General features: G+C 39.0%; 1 protein-coding gene across 5 annotated transcripts in view; it reads left to right on the top strand.

Moving 5' to 3' along the window:
- Positions 1-21,234, top strand: part of gem (transcription factor CP2 like gemini) — an 81,846-nt gene that overhangs the window by 45,449 nt on the left and 15,163 nt on the right. For all 5 annotated transcript variants that reach the window (XM_019048268.2, XM_019048265.2, XM_019048267.2 and 2 more), the window contains 2 exons: positions 1,884-1,994; positions 2,696-2,793. In XM_019048268.2, coding sequence (XP_018903813.2) covers positions 1,884-1,994; positions 2,696-2,793 — 209 coding nt within the window. The remainder of the gene's footprint in view (positions 1-1,883; positions 1,995-2,695; positions 2,794-21,234) is intronic.

Genomic DNA, 21,234 nt, shown 5'->3' with positions numbered 1-21,234 from the left:
ACAAAAGATTTATCATCAGATAGATTCACTAGTTACATAGCTACACACTTTAATGAACCTTTAGATGGTTTTTTGAAACCAAGCACCCGAACATATGGACTGAGTTTAACAGAACGCTCTTTGGACAAAAAATGAGTAAGGTTAGTAATTCAATGAGTAATTCAATTAGTCTTACATTCTCCTCCTGTTAAAAATTCTAAGTGAAGGAATATATCTTGAGCATGCAAAGAATCATTAAACTTTGTCCACAATATTGAGTCTTATGGAGGACATAATTTACATTTTTGTTTCTATTGCATTTAGGAAAAAATCCAATTCCTAAAGATAAAGTATCAAGATACTTAGGTCTACACCTGGATTCCAAGCTCAGGTGGAAAGACCATATTAAGAAAAAAGTAGCACAAATAAAATTAAAGTTTTTGAATATGTTTTGGCTACTTGGCAGAAAATCTAAACTAAATTTAAGGTTAAAACTCTTACTCTACAAGTCAATGCTGAGGCCGATCTGGAGTTATGGCTGTCAATTGTGGGGTTGCGCAGCCAAAACCAACCTCAACCAAATTGAGATCATTCAAATGAAAATTTTAAGGAATATTGCTAAAGCCCATTGGTACGAGAGGAACGCCGATATTAGAGCCGACCTCAGCATTGACTCTGTAGAGGATTACATTACGAAAATGTATACCTCATACGAAGAACGCCTGCACCGTCATCCAAATACTGAAGCTCTTGACCTTCTATTAAAGGATGATAGTGTTAGAAGGCTAAAACGAAGAAAACCATCTGAGCTTGGAATTCAAGGTTTTTCAAATCTTTTTCCTTAATTAACATTTTGTAATAACTAAATCTTAGACTGCCTCCTATTGCTCCAAGGACTTGTCAGGAGACACTTGATCTTTGGACGGGTCAGCCCGTCACATAATCGGTTAAAAAGAAAAGACATTTTTATTTTTGTAATAATTTTGTTTTATTTTTCTACTCCAGCTAATTTTTAGGTAGTATACATAAGTTAAAAATAAGTTATAGCTAGTTTAACTTTAGCTAAGTTAAAAACAAGCATTTTAAAGACATCTTTATGTCTAAATGCTTTATGTACAAATTGTTAACTTATTTTTGTGCAAATAAAAAAAAAAAAAAAAAAAAAAAAAAAAAAAAAAAAAAAAAAAAAAAAATTTGTTTCTAAGTTCAAACTTGATATGACTAGGTGCGTTTGACTTAAACTCTGTCCTTATGCTCCTCCACTGAAATTTCATTTAGATAATGGTGGAAAATTGAATATTTCTGAATTCAATTCGTACATTAGAAAACAGCATTTTCCATGTAGGTGCGTCTCTGCAAAGTTCGCACTCCAAAGAAACTTAAGTGTACTCAAGTTAGATTAAGAACTGTAGTATATTCTATAATACAAAAGATAAAACATTTTCAGCAAAACTGTAAATTTTCCAACATAAGATTGTTTTCAATGGCCAATTTGACCTGCAGCGATTTTGGTGTTTCTGGGAGCAGGAGGTTTCCACTCATTGATCTAAATCCAAACTAAACACAGACCCAAATTTTTCACCTGTGAATTACATTTTGAAGTTTTTGATACACAGAAAAGTTTGCGCTACCCTATAAATGAAGTATCAGTCTCAAAAGAATCGCTTAAAATACATTCTCTGTTTGGGTCTGAGCAGAATGGTTTAGGAACTGCTAGAGTAATCTTAGGAAAAATTGAGTACATTGAGTGAGATTGTTTTAACTGAAAATCTAGAATGATTGAAATAATACTAAATAGAAGTTTTGATGAATATAAAAAAAAATTGTTAGCCTAATATTTGACAGTGTATTGCAATCTGAAGTGTAGTACTGATTTTTTGTTTTTTTGTTTGTTTTCTGAACAGCTGAAAGGAGCTGATCGAAAGCATAAACAAGACCGGGAGAAAATCCTCAAAAGACCCGTTGGTGAGCAGGAAAAGTACCAGCCATCATTCGAGTGCACTATCCTCTCTGAAGTAAGTTCTAACTTTTATCAGCTTTTCTTAGTGGGGCTTTTGATTTATACGTACAGTAATAGTTACATTGAATAGTTTGTTTTTCTGTCCGATTAAAATAGCATCTTGGTATCATGGAAGCTTTCAATATTTTTGTGCAGTTTTTCAAGAGAACCAAAAATGTGCGTTTGAGGAATACCTTTGCGTATGCATTGATTCTATTTATTGAATTCAAATTACTTTTGGAAAGAGGTTGAAAAAGTGTGCTTGCATTCATTTTTTTTTCTAAAACTTTATAATTTTTAAGCTACAAAACAGACTATCATATACAAGTGTTATCTTCAGAACTCTCTAAGAATTTTCAATGGAATGTATTTGATTGGTTCAGAGCAATAGGACATAACTTTAAACAAAAATATTAGGATTTAAGTTGAAAAGGATTGAGTTTAAAGAGGAAATTCCTTACAATTTTACTTGTCATTGCCATGTGATATTCATAAGAAGCAAAAATCCATCACAAAAGCCTGTTCCTACAGATTCTTCAATTGATATCTGAGGCAATATTTACATGTTGAACCAGTCGATATGGATTCAATCTCAGCAACAGAATGCCTGTTTGATGCATTGAATACAATCCATTTCCAAATAAAATTAAGAATCGTAAATCTTGTTAGTGCTGTATCTCAACTCATATTTTGTGGTTTTTTTTTTTGTTATTCCAGGTACCGTTGAATAGCGACTCTCCTTCTCCCTTAATCTCTCTCTCAACACCATTGACCAATGGCAACAACTCTGCTATTATTAGAACCACTGACTTTGTGTAAGTACCTTTTGATCATTAAATTGACTCTTCTAAGTGATGAAGAATGCTCCCGGTTTTTTGCCTCTGAGGAGGTGTGTTTCGTTTGAACAACTTTTTTTTTCACTAGACCTTGATGGGGAAACAAAAAAAAATATATTCCTTGGTTTGCACCATCGCAAACATCCTTCACAATTTTATTTTTGAAGAGGATTACCAACTGACTTAAATTAGAAAAGTTATACATAGCTTTTTATCAAGTATTTAAACATTTCGTAAGAAAGTATTTTTTTGTCCTCTTTTGATAAATTAAAGTTAGATCTCAGAACTTTCAAAACATGGCAATTAAAGTGTGTAGTTTCTACTTTCACTATCAATGCATCATTGTTTGAAATAGATCAGAAATCTCAAGTCAAGGAGAAGATCTAACGAGTATAAGTATTTTGAAGTTAATTTTAATTAATTCATTTTTTATTATGGTGGAAGTGATATCATATGTTCCAGTCATTGAAAGTTTAAAGTTTTCATTTTTTGAAGCCGATGTTGATAGGTAGTAATTTTGAACTTGTTGTATCATGTGTCCCTCTACTGGAGTTTTTATCGGTGGTACTGAAACTTCGTGATGACGCGATCATAATTTCGTGGCTGCTCGTGTGTAAGCTGGAAAAGCTGTAAAAATTGAGAAGGCCAGCTTGCTACAGGCTTGAAATCGTGTGAATCTTCAGAAAATGCTGTGAAATTTACATGTTTTTTGTGAAACGGCTGTAAAATTCCAGTCTTTATCTAGATACTTTACGATAATTTCCTGCAATGAGCATATTTTATAGTGTGAACTTTCAAGTCTATATCAAGGCTATTGTGAGATGCGATAGGTTCATTTATCAATCTGAATTGAAGGTAAAAATTTCATAATTATGGCAACACAGTTACAAAACAATGTTTCCGACCTGATAAGAGGCATTGCTATTGTTTTCCAAGTGCATTATTGTTTCCAGTTGGCCTGGTAGAGAAGAAATAATTTTAGATTTACTGGTTCTTCGTTACTTGCTTTCATCTGCTATGCCTTTTTGTATTCTTTTTGGGTTCCCAAGGAGGGTGGATGGATATGCCTTCAAGTCACTGACTCAGGCCCTCAGTTGATTTAGCAAATAACGTCTGTGTAAATTGAATAATTAAACAAGCTTAATACGTAGGTTGTAGAGCAGTGCTTAGTGATTAGCATTTTTCAAAGTGTAAAATGCAAATTTTCACACAAAAAATGAGCACCTGCCACATGAAATGCATCTTTATCTCATATAGTATGGCAGTGCTTTTGAGAAGATCTGCACTTGTGCATCTTTGAGGCTCATACTAACTCTTTGAATACGAACAATTGTGCACAGGCCAATTTTTAATTTGCTGTTAAGCAGTTCCATAATAAACCAAGTCATCATGAGACATGGTGTAATTTTTTTTTCAAGTTTTGAGAAAACTACGCCATCTTCAAAAAAGCAAATTCAAGAAAACTCATTATTGTCCTCTTTACTTTGCCAATACAAGCACTCACAGAGGTATTTAAGGCATTATTTGAGCTTTTTTTAGGAATATGGCAATCAATTTTTTTCTTGTCACTAGTAATTCAACGAGCTATCAAACTAGTATTCCAGTATACTATCAGAAAGTTGTAAGTAGGAAGTCTTAACCATCAGTTGAGTGCTTAGAAGTTTGGAGGTACCACCTTCAGGAAATCAGTATGTCGGGAATTAAAATGACAGAATGATTTCTTTAAGATTCCTCCAAAAATAGACGGTATCTTCAACTCAGTTTGTACTGTCGGAAAAAGAGTGTGACTCAACTAGCTTGTAAGCTCATGAAAGGGTTAAGAGTTGCCAATTGTAAATATTTGAACGAAACAAATCCATCTGCATCGGGAGTTTTGAAAAAAGACATGTGGAATAGATCAGGCTGACCGTTCACACATGCTAGATAGGAATGCATATAAAATTAGAGCTATGACTTATGCAAGCGCAACAGGACCTTGCAAAAACCACCCAAGGCTTCATTGAAAGCCAGAGGTTTAGTCAGGGGTTTTTAAGTCTCCTGTAGCGTGACTTCTCCCGTGTATCGTAACTCCTACTTGAAGCAGCATCTTACGAAACAAGTCTATACATATGAGAGCTTTGGGAAAACTCTCTACCTGCTCCAGGTTGAGACTTGTTATTTCACCTCTTAGTCTACTGTTTATGGTAACCCTTAAGTAGAAAATTAGCCCTGAACCAGTGCCCAAATTCCAATCCTTAATCCCGAACTATTCTGAAACAGGAAGGTGCTTTCACAGCTCTTTTTATGTAGGTGAATTTTTTGGGCATAAAAGCGTCCAATTCTCCCGCATACTTCCTTTTTAATGACTTAACCCCAATAAAATGTCATCAAGTATAAATCTATACGTAATTCCTACTAGTTACTTGTTCCTATTGCAACTGAAATTCTTCATCACCCTCCTTACTCTATAATTATACCTGAGAGGAGATAGGTAAAAATATGTTCAAATTTTAAAGTGCAGCATGCACATGATCACTAAAATGACTTCATTTTAATGACACTTATTTTTTCTCGTGCATTTTAATCCTGAATGTGTAGCATGTCTCTTTACTTTCCGTATATCATCCGCCGATAATCTCTGAGGTCAAACCCCAGTTTCTCGAACTTAGCCGTACATATTGCCAACCTCAAGATTTGAAGGTGCCTTGTTTCGATCAATAAAACGCGAGAGCACGGTAGCTCCACAACTATGAGAGTGATACTGCAATGTAACAAGTATTTGCAAACCGGCAAAATCAGGGAAATTCAGAAAAATTTTTGAAGCCCAGGAAAAGTCAGTTAATAACTGATAAATACAGGGTTGCCACAGTCAGGGGAAACCGGGAAATGTCAGGGAATTTTAAAAAGTCAGGGAAAACCGAGAAATGTCAGGGAGAATGACGAAAATGTCAGGGAAAATTTTTTAAATCTCCTTCATTTGCTTTCTAGAATGGGTTTGAGGTTTTGAACAACAAATTTTGCCTGAAAACTATTTTCAATTGCAAAATTCTTTACCATCCGTCACATCTTGTCAGGGAATTTCATTTTCTAAATTCTGTTGCACTCCTGTAAATATAGTAATCACTAAAACATCATTGATGTTTATCTGTTGACGTCAACTGTTTATCCCACTGGTCATTTTAAGGCTCGACATCTGTTAACCTGCTGCCGAATGCCTTTATCCATCATTTGATCTTGAAACAAGGGAATATTCAAAGCTTAGCAAAAAAAATCGTATTTCGAGAGGAAAAAATCAAGGAAAGTCAGGAAATTGGAAGATAAAGAAATTATGGCAACCTGTAAGCTCCAATAAATTTTGGTTTGACATTTTTGCAAGTGCAGGAGGATCGGAGAGACAGTGTGTGGTGGAACGTCGAAAGTTTAAAGTTTCTATCGATATCCGTTGGGGGTTGCGTGAATTCCAGTGCACACTGGTTTTCCTTAATTGTCATGTGCTAGTATGCGCACCGCCTTTTTTTGTCGCGGGAAATCATCCGAGGCTAGGGTCGAACTTTATCAGCTAGTTTGGGGTTTTTAAAAATTTTCAACTCGCTATGCGTGTAACAGGGTGTCTAGCATCAGGATTTTCCCGATTCTATCAGGATTTGAGATCAATCAGGATTTAAGCCCGATTCCATCAGGATTTGAGGAAAAATCGGTCGTAAAATCAGGATTTGAGAAAAGCCGGCCGTCCGATCGGATTTTTTATCGAGCTATTTTTTTTAAAGTTATATTCGCGTAATTTTTTCCGCAAAAAATCAGGATTTTGAAAAATTTTGGAATCCGGATTCAGCAGTCAAAAATCTAGATTTCACCAGGATCTCCCAAAATGAAAAAAACTAGACACCCTGTAATTTTTATGAGGAAACGTAGCTCGTAGAGCTTAGTTCTTATCTTGTCAGGTAGTCCTCTCTTTGCACTTATCAATCGGCGAACGTACCATCAAGCATGTGAAATTTTTAGCGCTCCTTTCTAGCTAGTCATGATATCGTCATGGTATCTCTCAAAATCCTAATTGATCGTCACTCTTAATATTTGCGTAACCCAATTTTCCTCGCGACATATCGAAATGTCTTGCTGTAGGACTTCCAAACCGCTATAGCTGATTACGACCGTAAATCACGGTTCCCAAGATAGTGAGCAGTGGCGTGCTGCGATAGATCGATTTATCTGCCATTTAAACCTGTGAAAACGAATCGATAAACAGGACACCCTAAAAATCGATTTTTTACCATAGCTTCAAATGGGGAGATATCGATAATCGATCTTTACGCCTCGCCACTAAGCGTAAGATAGGGTCATCGTGATTGTAACGCACTCAAGGCAAATATGCAATTCGCCGTTTCCCAGGCGAATTAACGTAAGTGCATTTCAACGTTGCCTTATGTCCCCTTGTAAATTGCATGTTTATAAGGAGAATCTCGGATATTTCTAACTAAAAATTTCGCTAATTGTACTGATCATCTCATGCCAAAATCAGAAAAATTTTGGACGAAAATTGCACGGATTTATACGTGTAAAAAAGCGGATTGTTCCTGTCAGTTTTGCAACCTTGGAATGGAGTTACGTTCCTTCGTACGGGAAACGACCAGTGGCGTGGCGTGCTTGCGATATATCGATTGATCGGCCATTTAAACCTATGGAAAAGTATCGATAAACAGGGTGTTCACAGCGAACACCTTAATAATCGATTATTAACCACAGCTTCAAATGGGGGAATATCGATAGATCGCAAAGTATGCCACGCCACACTGGAAACGACAATATAGAGTAAAACAGCACGTGAAATTCGTTTTCAAGCTGAGCTGAAAAAAATTTAGGACGATTGTCTGATGCTTTCAAGTACGAGATGTCATCACTCATTGTAGATCGTCAGCGGACCATATGCATTCGTAGTTCGTACGGATCCTTGAAAATACTTCATTTTTTCCGCCTTATACTTATTTAATTCTTGTAAATACTTGAATTAGATTCAACGGAGAATGCGGTAGCATCCTTAGAACTTTTTCAAAACAACCTTTTTCAATGCAGATCTTATCGTGTTCGAAGATAAATCCTTTTTTAAGTAGGTTTGAGCGGAAAATGAGCAATGCACAGACTCGTATTCGCAGTTTGCCGAGTTTTCGGTACTCGTCTTGGAAGCGGAGCATGAATGTGAGGATTCCTGAAATGAAATAAATTTTTTTTCAAGTAATAATGAATGTAAATTCCAATATTTTTTTTTTTTTGGGGGGGGGGGACCCTAAATCAAATATATTCAGCCAAACAAAATTCCGTGCAACTTTTTAAATGGCCTCTGAGGCCACGGAACGCCTTCGAATTGTCAATTTTGAAACGTAGAATAATATGATGATGACTCGAAGTTTTAGTAAAGTTCCTCGTCGATTATTGGAATATTTATTGCGAGTTGCACACTGAGCCTTTGAACGTGTAATGAAACTGTCTCAGCGAATTCGGTATTATCGAGCGGAGCTTGGCGAGATCGCGCCATCGCGCCTTCAATTTTGCAGATGCAACGCGGACATCCATCAAGCACGAATAGTTATATCTCTGCGCCGTCATCAACGCGCGTCCCTCTCCTTGCTGTAGTTCCATACTAAGGTTGTTTTCGTTTATCTCATAACTTAATTACAATGGAAACAGTGAAACTGCATTGACGTGTATTTCGATTGCGGTGTTTCAAAATTTCCGCTCTCATTTTATTTAATTAAAGGAGAACGAGCCAAAACTACAACTCGGGCGCGAGTCGCCGAAATTGAACATAGATCGCTTTGGTGATAATCTATTGCCCTAGCCACTCAGAAGTCATCATTTTCTGAGTGACATCGAGAGAAACATGAGTACATTAAGTCAGAAGGACTCTTTCTTCATTCCTAGATCTTCTAACCTACGCTTCCGAAGACTCTGAAATTGTCATAGCGAATTCGGTATCACAGAGCGGAGCTTGGCGAGGTCGCGCCATCGCGCCTTCAATTTTGCAGATGCAACGCAGACATCCATCATGCACGAATAGTTGTATTTCTACGCCGTCATCAACGTTCGGCCTTTCCTTAACTCTTCTCTATCCATATTGTTTTCGTGGAGGTTAGGAGTCGTAGAGCGCGAGGGAGTGCTGTAAAGCGACCTATATGTATGTACTAAGAAAGAACACCGTATGAGCCATCTTGCGCTGCCAAATTACCTGCGACAAATCACGAATTTTCAGGAAAATTTGTGAAGATTTCTCTTCCGATTTTTCAAAGGATTTCCCTCGTAATTTGATCCAAAAAGTCCGAAAATTTCAAGGACACATATTCATAACTTTCTTCGAACCTAAATAGTTTCTGAGAGGAAAGAGGTGTGTGAAAAAACGGCCAAAAATGCCTCAAGGCATTTTCGAATTTTGATCTCTTGGGGTGATACAGTAGCTTCCGAGACGCCCAAAACCGGTCGCCGTTTTGCTTAGAAGCGCCGGGTTGCGACGTTGCCATTTTTTAAAGTGGAAACCTTTATAAATTCATATCTCCGCCGCATCTCAACCGATTTCAATGAACTTTTTTTTAAAATGTTCCTCTTAAATAGAGCTTTCTAGTGATGTATAGTTTTTTGGGGTTTACTTGGCTTTAAGTGGCACTTACGCGGTTTTAGCAGTTTTTGATAGACACAAAAATTTTGTTTTTATTTTACCACGATCGTGGAATCGACGGAATCTAAACAAAAACCAGTTTAAATGAAAGTTCAGATTCTCACCTTTCTAACGAGCACAAGATCATCCCATGGAAACGTTTAGTTCCCGAGATATGACCGCTCAAAGTTGGTCACATGCGCCTTTGCGCAATGTGAATGCGTCTTATCACTGAGTCATTCGCGAACTAGGGGTCCCTTATGTTCAATTTACGTTGAAATAATTACACAGAGCAGTAAGGTGTACAACACGAGCCGTATTTTCACCTTCAGCTGCCGATGTGCGACGTTGCCATTTGTTGAAGTGAAAACTCTTAAAAATTCATAACTCCGCTGCATTTCAACCGATTTCAATGAACTTGTTTTTAAAATTTTCCTCTTAAACAGAGCTATCTAATGGCATTTAGGTTTCTGGATTTTATTTACCTTGAGAAGGCACTTAGGTTGTTTATATGGTTCTTTTCAGAGATTTTTCATACAAAAAATAGTGTTGCTATTTTTTTTTCTTTTTTTTCAGAAGGGGGTCTGTATTTCCCCCGATTTTTTTTAACAGTCAAACTAGATCGGAAGATCACCATCGCTTAAAGGATAATGCAAAAATCTTGGTAAATCAGCAACACCAACTTCTCTTGTACAATGAGAGCGTCGCTTTCAATATTTGTACACGTAAGAATAGTGATTAAAAGAATCCCTTTTTTAAAAGTTCTTGCTTTTAAATTTTGCCATTTCAAACCCTCCCACAACCCGCGGGTGAAAAAAGGAAAAAATGAAAAAAAAAATAGCAACACTATTTTTTGTATGAAAAATCTCTGCAAATAACCATATAAACAACCTAAGTGCCTCCCCAAGGTAAATAAAATCCAGAAACCGAAATGCCATTAGATAGCTCTGTTTAAGAGGAAAATTTTAAAAAAAAGTTCATTGAAATCGGTTGAAATGCAGCGGAGTTATGAATTTTTAAGAGTTTTATTCACTTCAAAAAATGGCAACGTCGCAACCCGGCGCTACGAAGCAAAACGGCGACCGGTTTTGGGCGTCTCGGAAGCTACTGCATCACCCCAAGTGATCAAAATTCGAAAATGCCTCGAGGCATTTTTGGCCGTTTTTTCACACACCTCTTTGGCAACATTCGAATGCTCGCACGGTGTTTTTACGTGGCATGGCAGTTTAATAAGCTCACTTTTCGTTTAAACATTTTAAGTTGTGTGGTTTGGCGAGATAGAGTGGATAGCTCTGGAACTTCCGACAATGTCTCTAACCCCCCCCCCCCCCCACCCCATTTCTATTCCGGAACGGTTGAGTCAGCCGTAAACTGTTTCGGAACATACTGTGTTGTGTCACGGCCATGAGCACATCGCGATATTCCGATATGGGTTATTAAATACTGGTTCATACTGGTCGGCGGTGCTCACCTGAATATTCGAATCAAGCATAAGAAACACTACGTTCATGAATTCGTCGTTTATTCAAATTCAATTGAGATTATTGTCAGATAGCGGCTAACTCACGATCTCCTTCGTGTTGAAAATCCGATTCTCTTCAAGAGGATTCCTCCCAGAAAGTAAACAAACATCGATTTATCGAACAAATGTTGCTGAAATACGAGTTTCGCTCTTCACTCTTTGTAAAAACAAAGATGCAACAGTGTAGAAGCATACTTCAGCAGTCTATTGATGAAAAATGTCTTTCAAAAGCCCTAAATTAAAGCGTATGAGACTAAACGCGAAATATCGCATTTGATTAGTCGACGGTGAAACTACCTGACCTCTTTTGCGGTGTTCAAAAATCTCCGCTCCCATTTTATTTTTTCGAAGGAGAGCAAATCAATATTATTTCTTGAAATTTTGTTGGAGTTTTCTTTGCACAGAAAAGAAAAACACGGAAGTTTTCAAGAACTGACGTGGAGTAGTTTTCCATTTAAAAAGTGAAGAATGGTAGGAAGTATACAACGTCGCAAACTATGATATCGTCACCTTCCGGGCCAAGTATCTCAAGCGCCATGCGACGTTCCAAAAATTTCCGCCGCCATTTTATTTTTTTACAGAGAAATTATTGGTTGAATCTGCCCGAAAATGTCTCTGAATTTTATCGGCAACACGAAGAAAATTCAGTGAAATTTTCGGAGAGCTTCGGTGATCAATTTCTCTACAAAAAAATAAAGTGGCGGCAGAAATTTTGAAACGTCGCATGGCGCTTGCGATACTCTGGCCAGAAGGTAACGATATGTAGTTTGGTAGTTCACCGTCGTGTAGTGTATTTCAAATTGTTTCTTTGAAACACCATTGAAATCCTGTCAATGAATTCGCCGTCACTTAAGGAGGTAGGCAAAGCTATCTATTACGAGCAGCTCGGCCGTGCTAAGGAAAAACGTCGTATGGGTGGTTTCACAGTAATTGGAATAGCTTTTTCGCCGTTACAGACAACACATTTTTCCGTCTTTTTTTTTCTTTTTTTTTTTTTTTAGTAGAAATAATAATCACTCGAATTTTTTCGCATTAATCTTCAAAGGCTCACGTATTATAACACTTTTAATGATTTATTGCTCTACTTCTCAATTAATATTATGTAAATTCCGAAAATGTGCTGCGTCTGTTACGCGGTGAAAGTCAGCGTAACAGACGGCACATTTTCGGTCATTTATTTATTAAAATGGAAAAGTAGAGCGAAAAATCTTTGAAAAACGTTATAACACGTAACCCTGTGTAGATTAATGAAAAAAACTCGAGTGATTATCATTACTACTAAAAATATGACCGAAAAATGTGTTGTCTGTAACGGCGACAAAACTATTCCAGCTATCGTGAAACCACCCGTATGAAGCTTTAGGCGTCGCCAAATTTCTTTTTATTAAATATAAATTTATTGAGGAAGGTATAAATATTTTCCTTCAAATTTTTCATACTGTTTTGTTCGCAACTCAATCTAATATATCCGAAAATTTCAAAGAAAAATATGAATGAATTTCATCAAAAACACATGTTTTATCCGGGGAAGTTTGGCAACTCTCGAATGTTCATACGGCGTTTTTCCTTAGCATGGCAGAGCTATCGCGGTTTCCTTAATACACCAGCAGTGCAAACCTGGGCATGGATTCGCCTTAACTCAAGGAGGTAGGCAAAGCGAGCAGCAATATTGGTATCCTGAAAGCACCAGTGCAATCCTGCGCATTGATTCGCCTTCACTACAAGAGGTAGGCAAAACGAGCCCTTGCTGCTAGCATCAATAGTGGTATCTCGCTCTGCGTCCCGAACAAAACACCCACATTTCTCCTCGAGTGGAGCGCCTGACGGTGGCGCACAGTGGATCGAGTCAATCAGGGAGGTCGAACATGAAATTTTTTACTATAACTGCAAATTTGTATGTTTAATTCGTCAAATTTTAAATTTTAAGAAGTGTTTTTAGTGGAAAGTTTCATGAGGAAATCAATGGAACCACAGTAGACTCTGGATTATCCGGATTAATTGGTGCCGGGCCCGATCCGGATGAAAAATAAATCCGGATAATAATAGTAAACATAAACACCACCAACCAACACCACCGTATTCTTATTATGTATACATCATGTATATACCAACACGAATTTAAAAGGTTAACGCCAAACTGAACGACTCAATGGTGATTGTGAATGGTAGCCGACAACGATAAATTACAATACAACGATTAAAGCGCGCAATGCGTGAAGTATTCATGCAGTCTTGTAGCCGCTAATGTGCGTTTGGCGTAATGCGAGAAGTATTTATGCAATCTAGTAGGCACTAATGCGTTCCACGCCGACCTCACTGTTTGGCGCAATGCGTGAAGTATTCCTTCAGCCTTGCAGGCGCCAATATGCCTTGCGACCGCTTCTCCGCGGATCCGCTCACTTATCGGAATGCGTACGTAGTTACATGGTTGCAAAATCGATCCGGATAATCCAGAGTCCGGATAATACGAAGCCGGATAATCCAGAGTCTACTGCACTTCGAAAACCTCAAAGTTTTATAGGAGCGGAGTTATAAACTTTCAAAGTTTCCAAATTTTGTCCGACCCCTCCCATTGACTCGAACCACCGTGTGGCGCCCGGTGGCTCTTGCAACTTGGCGCCACAGCTTAAAACAACCTGCGACCGCGAGCTTTCGGAGGGAGCTTTGAGCTTTGACGAAGTGCGGCGGAGATAGCCGAGTCGTGAGACGGAACGGGGGTCGGCGCAGCGATTTATCCATCCGCGAGAGAACGGCGGGCCAGCGAACGCCCTAGAATCAACCGGATTTCGCCAGTTTGCTTTCGTTGTGTCAACTGCTCCGTCATTCAAGCTCACGTCAGGCACCCAGTCCATTTCTCCGTCTCGCGTTCCGTCTGCTCAGCCCGAGTTATCCGTGTTTGTTCGGTGTCCTCAGATGTTCAATCGTGTTTGATGTCTCTTTACATCGCGGAAAAGTTCACGAACCGGATCTCGCGGAGCTCTTTGAATGTTCCAATTTTGACTTTGAACGCTGTGTAATCGCGCCCCGTCGAATGTGCGGTTCACCAGGGATACTCCGTACTCGGCTGGCGAAGCCCAAAGATTCGAGGGCCGTCTCCAGACCCCCTCGGGAATGGTGTTTGGAACTCAAACAACACTACTGCTCCGTTCTGAGGAAGATCTTCTCGATCTACACGCAGAGGATCATCTCCCTAGCTGATGATAAGTTGTTGTACAATCGTTATCACACACTGACTGTGTCAAAAAGAAATGGGCCCTCGGGCCGCCCCAGTCTAGTGAATAAAACCGTAAAAAATAGTGATACTAGTTTCGAATCCTTTTACTATTCCCTTCGACCAGTTCCTCTCGTGTGAATAGACATTTCACCGTGTTATTCTACGCGTATTTATGTCGATCAGGGAAAAAACCTTTTTTAGGTTATGTTCTTTTGTTTTTAAGTAGCAACTGTTATCAGTCAGTTTAAAATGCTCATCATATTGCTAGTTTCCTTCTCTTGCATATTTTTCGAGCATGACGATGCCCTTCCGCTGGGGCTTGATTGAAGTCGCCTCTTAAGCCAACATGCGCGCAGTGTTACCTCCATCGAAGAATCAACCCTGCGGAACCTTCATGATACTGCAATTAGTAGCCCTCACAATCAATGGATTGGAAGTCAAAGCGCGTTATTTTCATTTGCTGAAAATTTGTAGACGTCAGTTAGCATTTGTTCCCACCCGGCACAACAACAACCCTTACCACAAGTTTATCATCACCAAGTTTACTAAACCCAAATCTCATCTTGCCCGTCAAAGAGCTGCGTGGCACAATCTGCGCACCATTAAATCGTAAGTCTTAACTTCTTATTACCTCTTAGGTGTTACTAAACTCAATGTAACCTAGCGTTTGTGTTGGATTGAAAATTGTTCCAATGGATCAGTCCATTTTTAAGAGAACAGAGCTGCCGTTATAGTGAAGAGAACAGTACGTGCATGCTGGGATGAGCCCCGAGGCCCATAAAAGCATGTGCTACCCGTGGCTCATACAGAAATGCACTTCAGCGGTGTAAGTCGGCAATCACTCAACTCGTTTGCGACGTCGCAGACTTCCTGTCATACTTTATTTTTTAAACGGAAAACTACTCAACGGCAATTTTTTAAAACTGTCATTATTTTTCTTCTCTATGCAAAGAAAATTCTGCAAAAACTTCAAGAAATAATATCAATTTGTTCTCCTTTAAAAAAATGACACAGAGGCGGAAATTTTCAGACACCGCGAACGAGTTATGTGATTGCCGACTTACACCGTCGACTTACTGCTCTCTTCGCCATCACAGCAGAGAGGGAGACCAAATATAGGGCAAGACCTTTAAGAGTTGGTTTAAAACTTGGTAGAGAGTTACGTAAAGGACACAGACCGTTTCAGACCTGTTGTCATTATTCAGGGCACTAAAATGTGTGTTGTTAAACCAAACTTATTCCATATCGCTTATTTCTGCTGTTCACCAAATGCAACTCAACAGTCCGATTGACCTCCTGAGATTGTTGGATGAAAACGTTAGACATTCAAAAGTAAACATGTAAGTCATCAGGTAATTCAAATGGATTTTAGCAACGCTGATCGTTTAGCATTGGGTAATTCTGTTTCAAGACGGTCTCATAAAGTTTGGTTCAACAACGCACCTAAAGTACACAATACAGACTGTTCGAGAACCCAACCTAACTTTGATGAAATGTTCAGCAATCTAGAGGTGTCGTCAGCTAAGTTGACGGTTGTTTACTTTCGTTTGCAGTCGTTTTCGCGTCACTACTATCCACATGAAAACATCTGGCTCTCTCAGTAGCAAGAACACAAGCTTAGATAAGTTTTTTAATACTTTCAAACCTTGTAACACTTTAATTTATAGCCACACAGTAATCACAACCACAAAAAAGTTGCATATTATAACTGATAAGTAGTTTTTTTACGACACGATCATGAGACTGATGTTTTCAATGTGGATAGTAGCGAAGGCTGCTTTGTTCAGAGGCTCAAATTCGTCGTTGGCGCTTGCAAACCGAAAGTAAACAACCGTCAACTTAGCTGACGACACCTCTACTCAAACAATTTGTCAGTAGATGGATTGCTTTGTTACTTTGGTCAGATTTTACCTAGGATTAACCACTGGCAGCCGGCTAAATTTCGAACTTTAGTAAAATGCTCATGAAGCCGTTCTAAAATGCACTAAACAGGATCTGACCAATAACATTACTGTAATCTCTTTCATTTCTACCTAAGCCTTTCTCATTTTGTCCATGAGAATTTTTTAAGGACTGTGGATCATATATAATCGGGAATCCCTGCTACAATTCACCAAGCCAGTTGCAATGAGGCAGCACTTTGAAGGCATGGTCTGCAAGGGTGTATAGGTTTTGTTCTGAGTCCGTCATCCATGCATCTATGTGCTCCAGAGCATGGTGACGAATGTCATCCCCATATTTCTACATACTTGTGAGACAGTTGAAGGGTATGATTACTGGTACCAAGAATTAGGTTCGGCTCCTCCTCTGAGAACAATTGTGGACGGTCGGAAATGACATAACGTCTGCTGTAGACAGAATAGAAGTCATCTAAATAGACTGATTTGGTGATTACGTCATTTATTGTTGTTGTTGTCGTTGGTATGGAGTAGGAAGGAAGCCCGGAACCATATACGAGTACAGAAAAGAGTTTCCTTGTAAACTTTCTCAGGATTCTTGGGATAGTTTCTGTAACTTATTTCACTGGGAAAGTTTGGTTTAAATGGAATGTTGTGACTTACTAACCAATTCAGCATTATGGGGGCCTCCCCTCCAAAAATTCAACTTTAAAACCTGGGAGATTAATGAAAATCCTCATTCCCTCATCCTCATTCTTCACTGCATCTCTGTAGCTTGTAATGACCTCTGTTTGATTTCATTGGAAGCCTTAATTTGATTTGCGAGCTGAAGTTTCACCCATCCTCACTTTACAGTGATAATTAATTCCAAAAAAGTTCTAGCTTTGAGTAATTTTGTTTGTTTTTTTAAACTTATTTTGTCGTCTACTGACCTTAATAGGTATTGAGAAAATTCAGTCTGCGGAGGCACCCTCATAATGTCTCTGATGTTATCAGTTCATTTGAGCACTGATTTGAACATTGTCAATGATAAATTGCAACAGTCCAGTTCAGTTATGGATTTTTTCCCTTCATGCTTGAATTTCATTTTGAAAACAATGCAGTTTAAAAGTCCATTCGGAAACCCATCAATCACTAGCTGTTGACAGCTTTCGTGTTTTGGATATTTTTTCTTCATTTTTCCTCCTTAGTCTATTAATCACCGTTATACAGTGCTATCAGCTCACTTACATGGAATTTGGGCATATGGTATAGCTTGAGTCTACACTCCTGAGACCTGAATCCTAACACCTAATCTGTAGACATGACTTCCTAAATGTGCACAGAAACTTGAAACATTTTTTGAAAATTCTCTTGTCGTCAATAATGATTTGAAATCTTTATTTCACATTACTTAATGGACAATATTCGAATACTAGGGGGCTACGCCCCCTGGCCGCTACGCGGCCCAACCCCCGGAAGGCGCTCCGCGCCATCAATGGGCCGCTTCGCGGCCCTATTTTTACCCTCCTATCAGTGTTAGTTTTATTTTTCCCCTACAAGATTACGATATGAGGTATACTTTAATTTTAAACTTTACTTAAAATTACTTTAAAATTAAAAGGACTCGTTTTGGAATGACTGATTGATGAAATATTGCAGTAAAACAATGAACGATGATAGTCATGTGATAATTCAGATTTCAAGAGTCGGGGATCGATCCCACATAGAAATCGTTGTGGACACACTCGACGTCTTTAGACGACTCGGCCACCGCTCTACGTGAGGTCTACGGCGCGAATCTTGTGGAGATAAGTGTAGAGCTGATGCGCAGGCTACGCAGCTACTGCGCAACCTCCTTGACCACTGCGCATCCTCCCGCGCATAGCGGTAGCAGCACCGGAGCATTCTGTAAACTCACTCACTTTTATAACGTGATTTTAAAAAAACCTGGGTCCTTTTTCCAAAATCTGATTAGAGCGGGCTCATCTAGGGCCTATTACCTGTCGATTTACGCAAAAATCATGGAAATCGGCCCGGTAGAACGCTCAAACGAACTATGACAAAAAGTATAAAGAGCTTGATGCAAAAACGGCTTTTTTCGCCCCCCCTCTGGAAGTTCTTCAGACTTTGTCTATTGATTACTCATACTTGAGCGCTTCTTTTCCCAAATTTTCAGACTCCCAAAAAATTTTGGGGGGGAGCTAGGGGGGGTGGAAGTCAAAACCTGTGAACCTCGATATCTCTTGAACAAAGAAAGATATCGAGGTCCGGTTTGGACAAAAAATCGTCTAAAATTGCATACTTTAAGATTCTAAAGGTCGAAATCCCGATATCACATTTTTAAGTCAACATATGTGCTTTTTTCCAGTTTTTAGGTCTAGAAAATTTCTTTTAAACGAAAAATTTACAAAGATCTCAATTTTTTATTTGAACCAAAACCAGTTTTTTAAATTGTTCGTCTTTTTCCGCATCCAACGAGTGGTCCATTAAGCTGGGGAACCAAACGGTTCCGGAGTTATGATCGATTGAAGTTTCCGCTCAACGCGCGCCGACCGATTTTCGCGCGCAAAAAAGTCGGATTTGACTGTTATTAGATCAGATTGAATGTTCAAACTGAGCAAAATGCTTTATTAGGGACTCTTGAGGGTCGATGAGTTCAGAAATTACCGATACTTCCAAAAAATTCACGTTTTTAAAATTGCAGCTTCGGACAGGACCACTGAGCGACCGGTCGGCGCTCAGTGGGCCTCTAAAATAGCGCTGCGGAGCTGTAATTTTAAAAACGTAATTTATTTGGAAGTATCTGTAATTTCTGAACTCAGCGACCCTCAAGAGTCCCTAATAAAGCATTTTGCTCAGTTTGAACATTCAATCTGATCTAATAACAGTCAAATCCGACTTTTTTGCGCGCGAAAATCGGTCGGCGCGCGTTGAGCGGAAACTTCAATCGATCATAACTCCGGAACCGTTTGGTTCCCCAGCTTAATGGACCACTCGTTGGATGCGGAAAAAGACGAACAATTTAAAAAACTGGTTTTGGTTCAAATAAAAAATTGAGATCTTTGTAAATTTTTTGTTTAAAGGAAATTTTCTAGACCTAAAAACTGGAAAAAAGCACATATGTTGACTTAAAAATGTGATATCGGGATTTCGACCTTTAGAATCTTAAAGTATGCAATTTTAGACGATTTTTTGTCCAAACCGGACCTCGATATCTTTCTTTGTTCAAGAGATATCGAGGTTCACAGGTTTTGACTTCCACCCCCCCTAGCTCCCCCCCAAAATTTTTTGGGAGTCTGAAAATTTGGGAAAAGAAGCGCTCAAGTATGAGTAATCAATAGACAAAGTCTGAAGAACTTCCAGAGGGGGGGCGAAAAAAGCCGTTTTTGCATCAAGCTCTTTACATTGTTTAAATGGGAGAATTCGCAACTTTACCACGTAATATAAAAAAACCTGGGCCATATTTTGAAAATCTGAAAAAAGTTGGCTTATCTAGACACAATTGCTCGTCGATAGCCGCAAAAATCATGAAAATCGGCCGGGTAGAACGCTGGAACTAAGCGTTACCAGTTTCGCAAAATTAGGAGGTCTTGGAGCTTATAGTATAGATGCTTGGTTGACTTGCGCGAGAAATCAAGAAATGCGTAGTTTGGGGGGGGGGGGGGGGGGGGAGAAAATGTCTCCAATAAATCGTCATTTTCGATTTTTTATTTGAACCTCTCCCCTCCCGTGAGAAATGTTTGACCATACAGCCCCCCCCCCCTCCCCCCGGGCTGCCCAAGAATTTCTCGCCCTGGCCAAGTCAATTAGCCTAATATCATGATGTGAATTGGCCTTTTCTCCCTTGTGCTATCAGCATTGTCTCAGTATGGTATCATGCTGGTCTTCCTTACCGGCATGATTTCATGCTGATCTTCTTCTCAGAGTAACAACGTGGTTTTAAACATAGTTTCCAGAACGGGAAAATCCGGCATTGATCAGGGAATGAAAATTTACAGGGACAAACCCTGGTAAAAATTGGCAGTAGAATCTGTGTTCCAAGATACCATGGACCTAAAGTCGGCTGTAAGATTTTCAATAGCTTCTATAGCCGGCTGCACAATTTCTTATAGCCTTTTATAGCCGATGGCGATTGAGCAACAGCCAGGCGATCAAGTGGTGGCTAAATGTTACTAATTACGGATGCTAGGACTTAGAGAGTTTTTGAACTACCGCTCTATTTTTGGGCCGTAGTATCTTGATTTATTTTGCGCGGAAAGCTCCGTACTTTTGAAGGATGCCTGCCGTTCCTAATATGTTGGAGCGCCTTCAGTTTCGTATGATACTGTGCAATACATCTGGTGTGAAATAGTTGCCTCAAGCGCCGTGGCGGGCAGGCAGCCAGCGCGAATAGCGCCTTAGCGCCTACAAACCTAACAGGGATACTTCACGCATTGCGCCATGCGTGAAGTATCCCTGTTAGGTTTGTAGGCGCTGGTGCGCGCTTATCGCTGGCAGCACGCCGATCCGCTCTGTGTTAGGCTCCAATATAATCTTGCAGAGTGAGCGTTTTTCAACTCATGATTTTGAAATGTTTGCACATCCTGTATGGATTATTTTCATTTTAATTGATGAAAAAAAATATGTATTAAAGGAAAGTATAATGTGTGTTTTGTGAATATTATGGTGGTTCCGTGTCAAACTTAGTGATTTCCAAAGAACACGAATTTCTACACAATTTCTTACAGCCTTCTATAGCCTATGACGATAAAGTGTAAAGCCCGACCAATTTAACCATAGCCCGGCTGCATACTTTTTTATCGCTTCGTATAGCCCGGCTTTATGATTTGCTCCGCTCTCTTCAGCCAGCTATATGATTTTTAATAGCCTTCTTTAGTCGGCTTTAAGAACTCCTATGGTATTTTGAAACGCAGCTCCTATCGCCAATTTTTACCAGGGAATCAGGGATTCTGTTCCAAAAATCGGGAATCCCTTTTTCTATCGCTTAGGGATCATTTCGTTTCAAAAGGCGGTCTATTCTGATCGAGCGCTATTATCTACTTCTTGAATGACACATTTGAAGCTTCAAATCATCAGAAGAGTGGGGAAGCTTTCATTGATTAGATAATGTGAACATCAGGAACGCTATCGGAATTAAAATTTTGAATGTGCGCCAGAGAAATGGCTGAAAGATTAATTAAAA

The sequence above is a fragment of the Bemisia tabaci genome, chromosome 5 (genome assembly GCF_918797505.1).
Source record: "Bemisia tabaci chromosome 5, PGI_BMITA_v3".
Classification (NCBI taxonomy): Eukaryota; Metazoa; Arthropoda; class Insecta; order Hemiptera; family Aleyrodidae; genus Bemisia; species Bemisia tabaci.
This window is presented reverse-complemented; position numbering and strand designations above follow the sequence as displayed.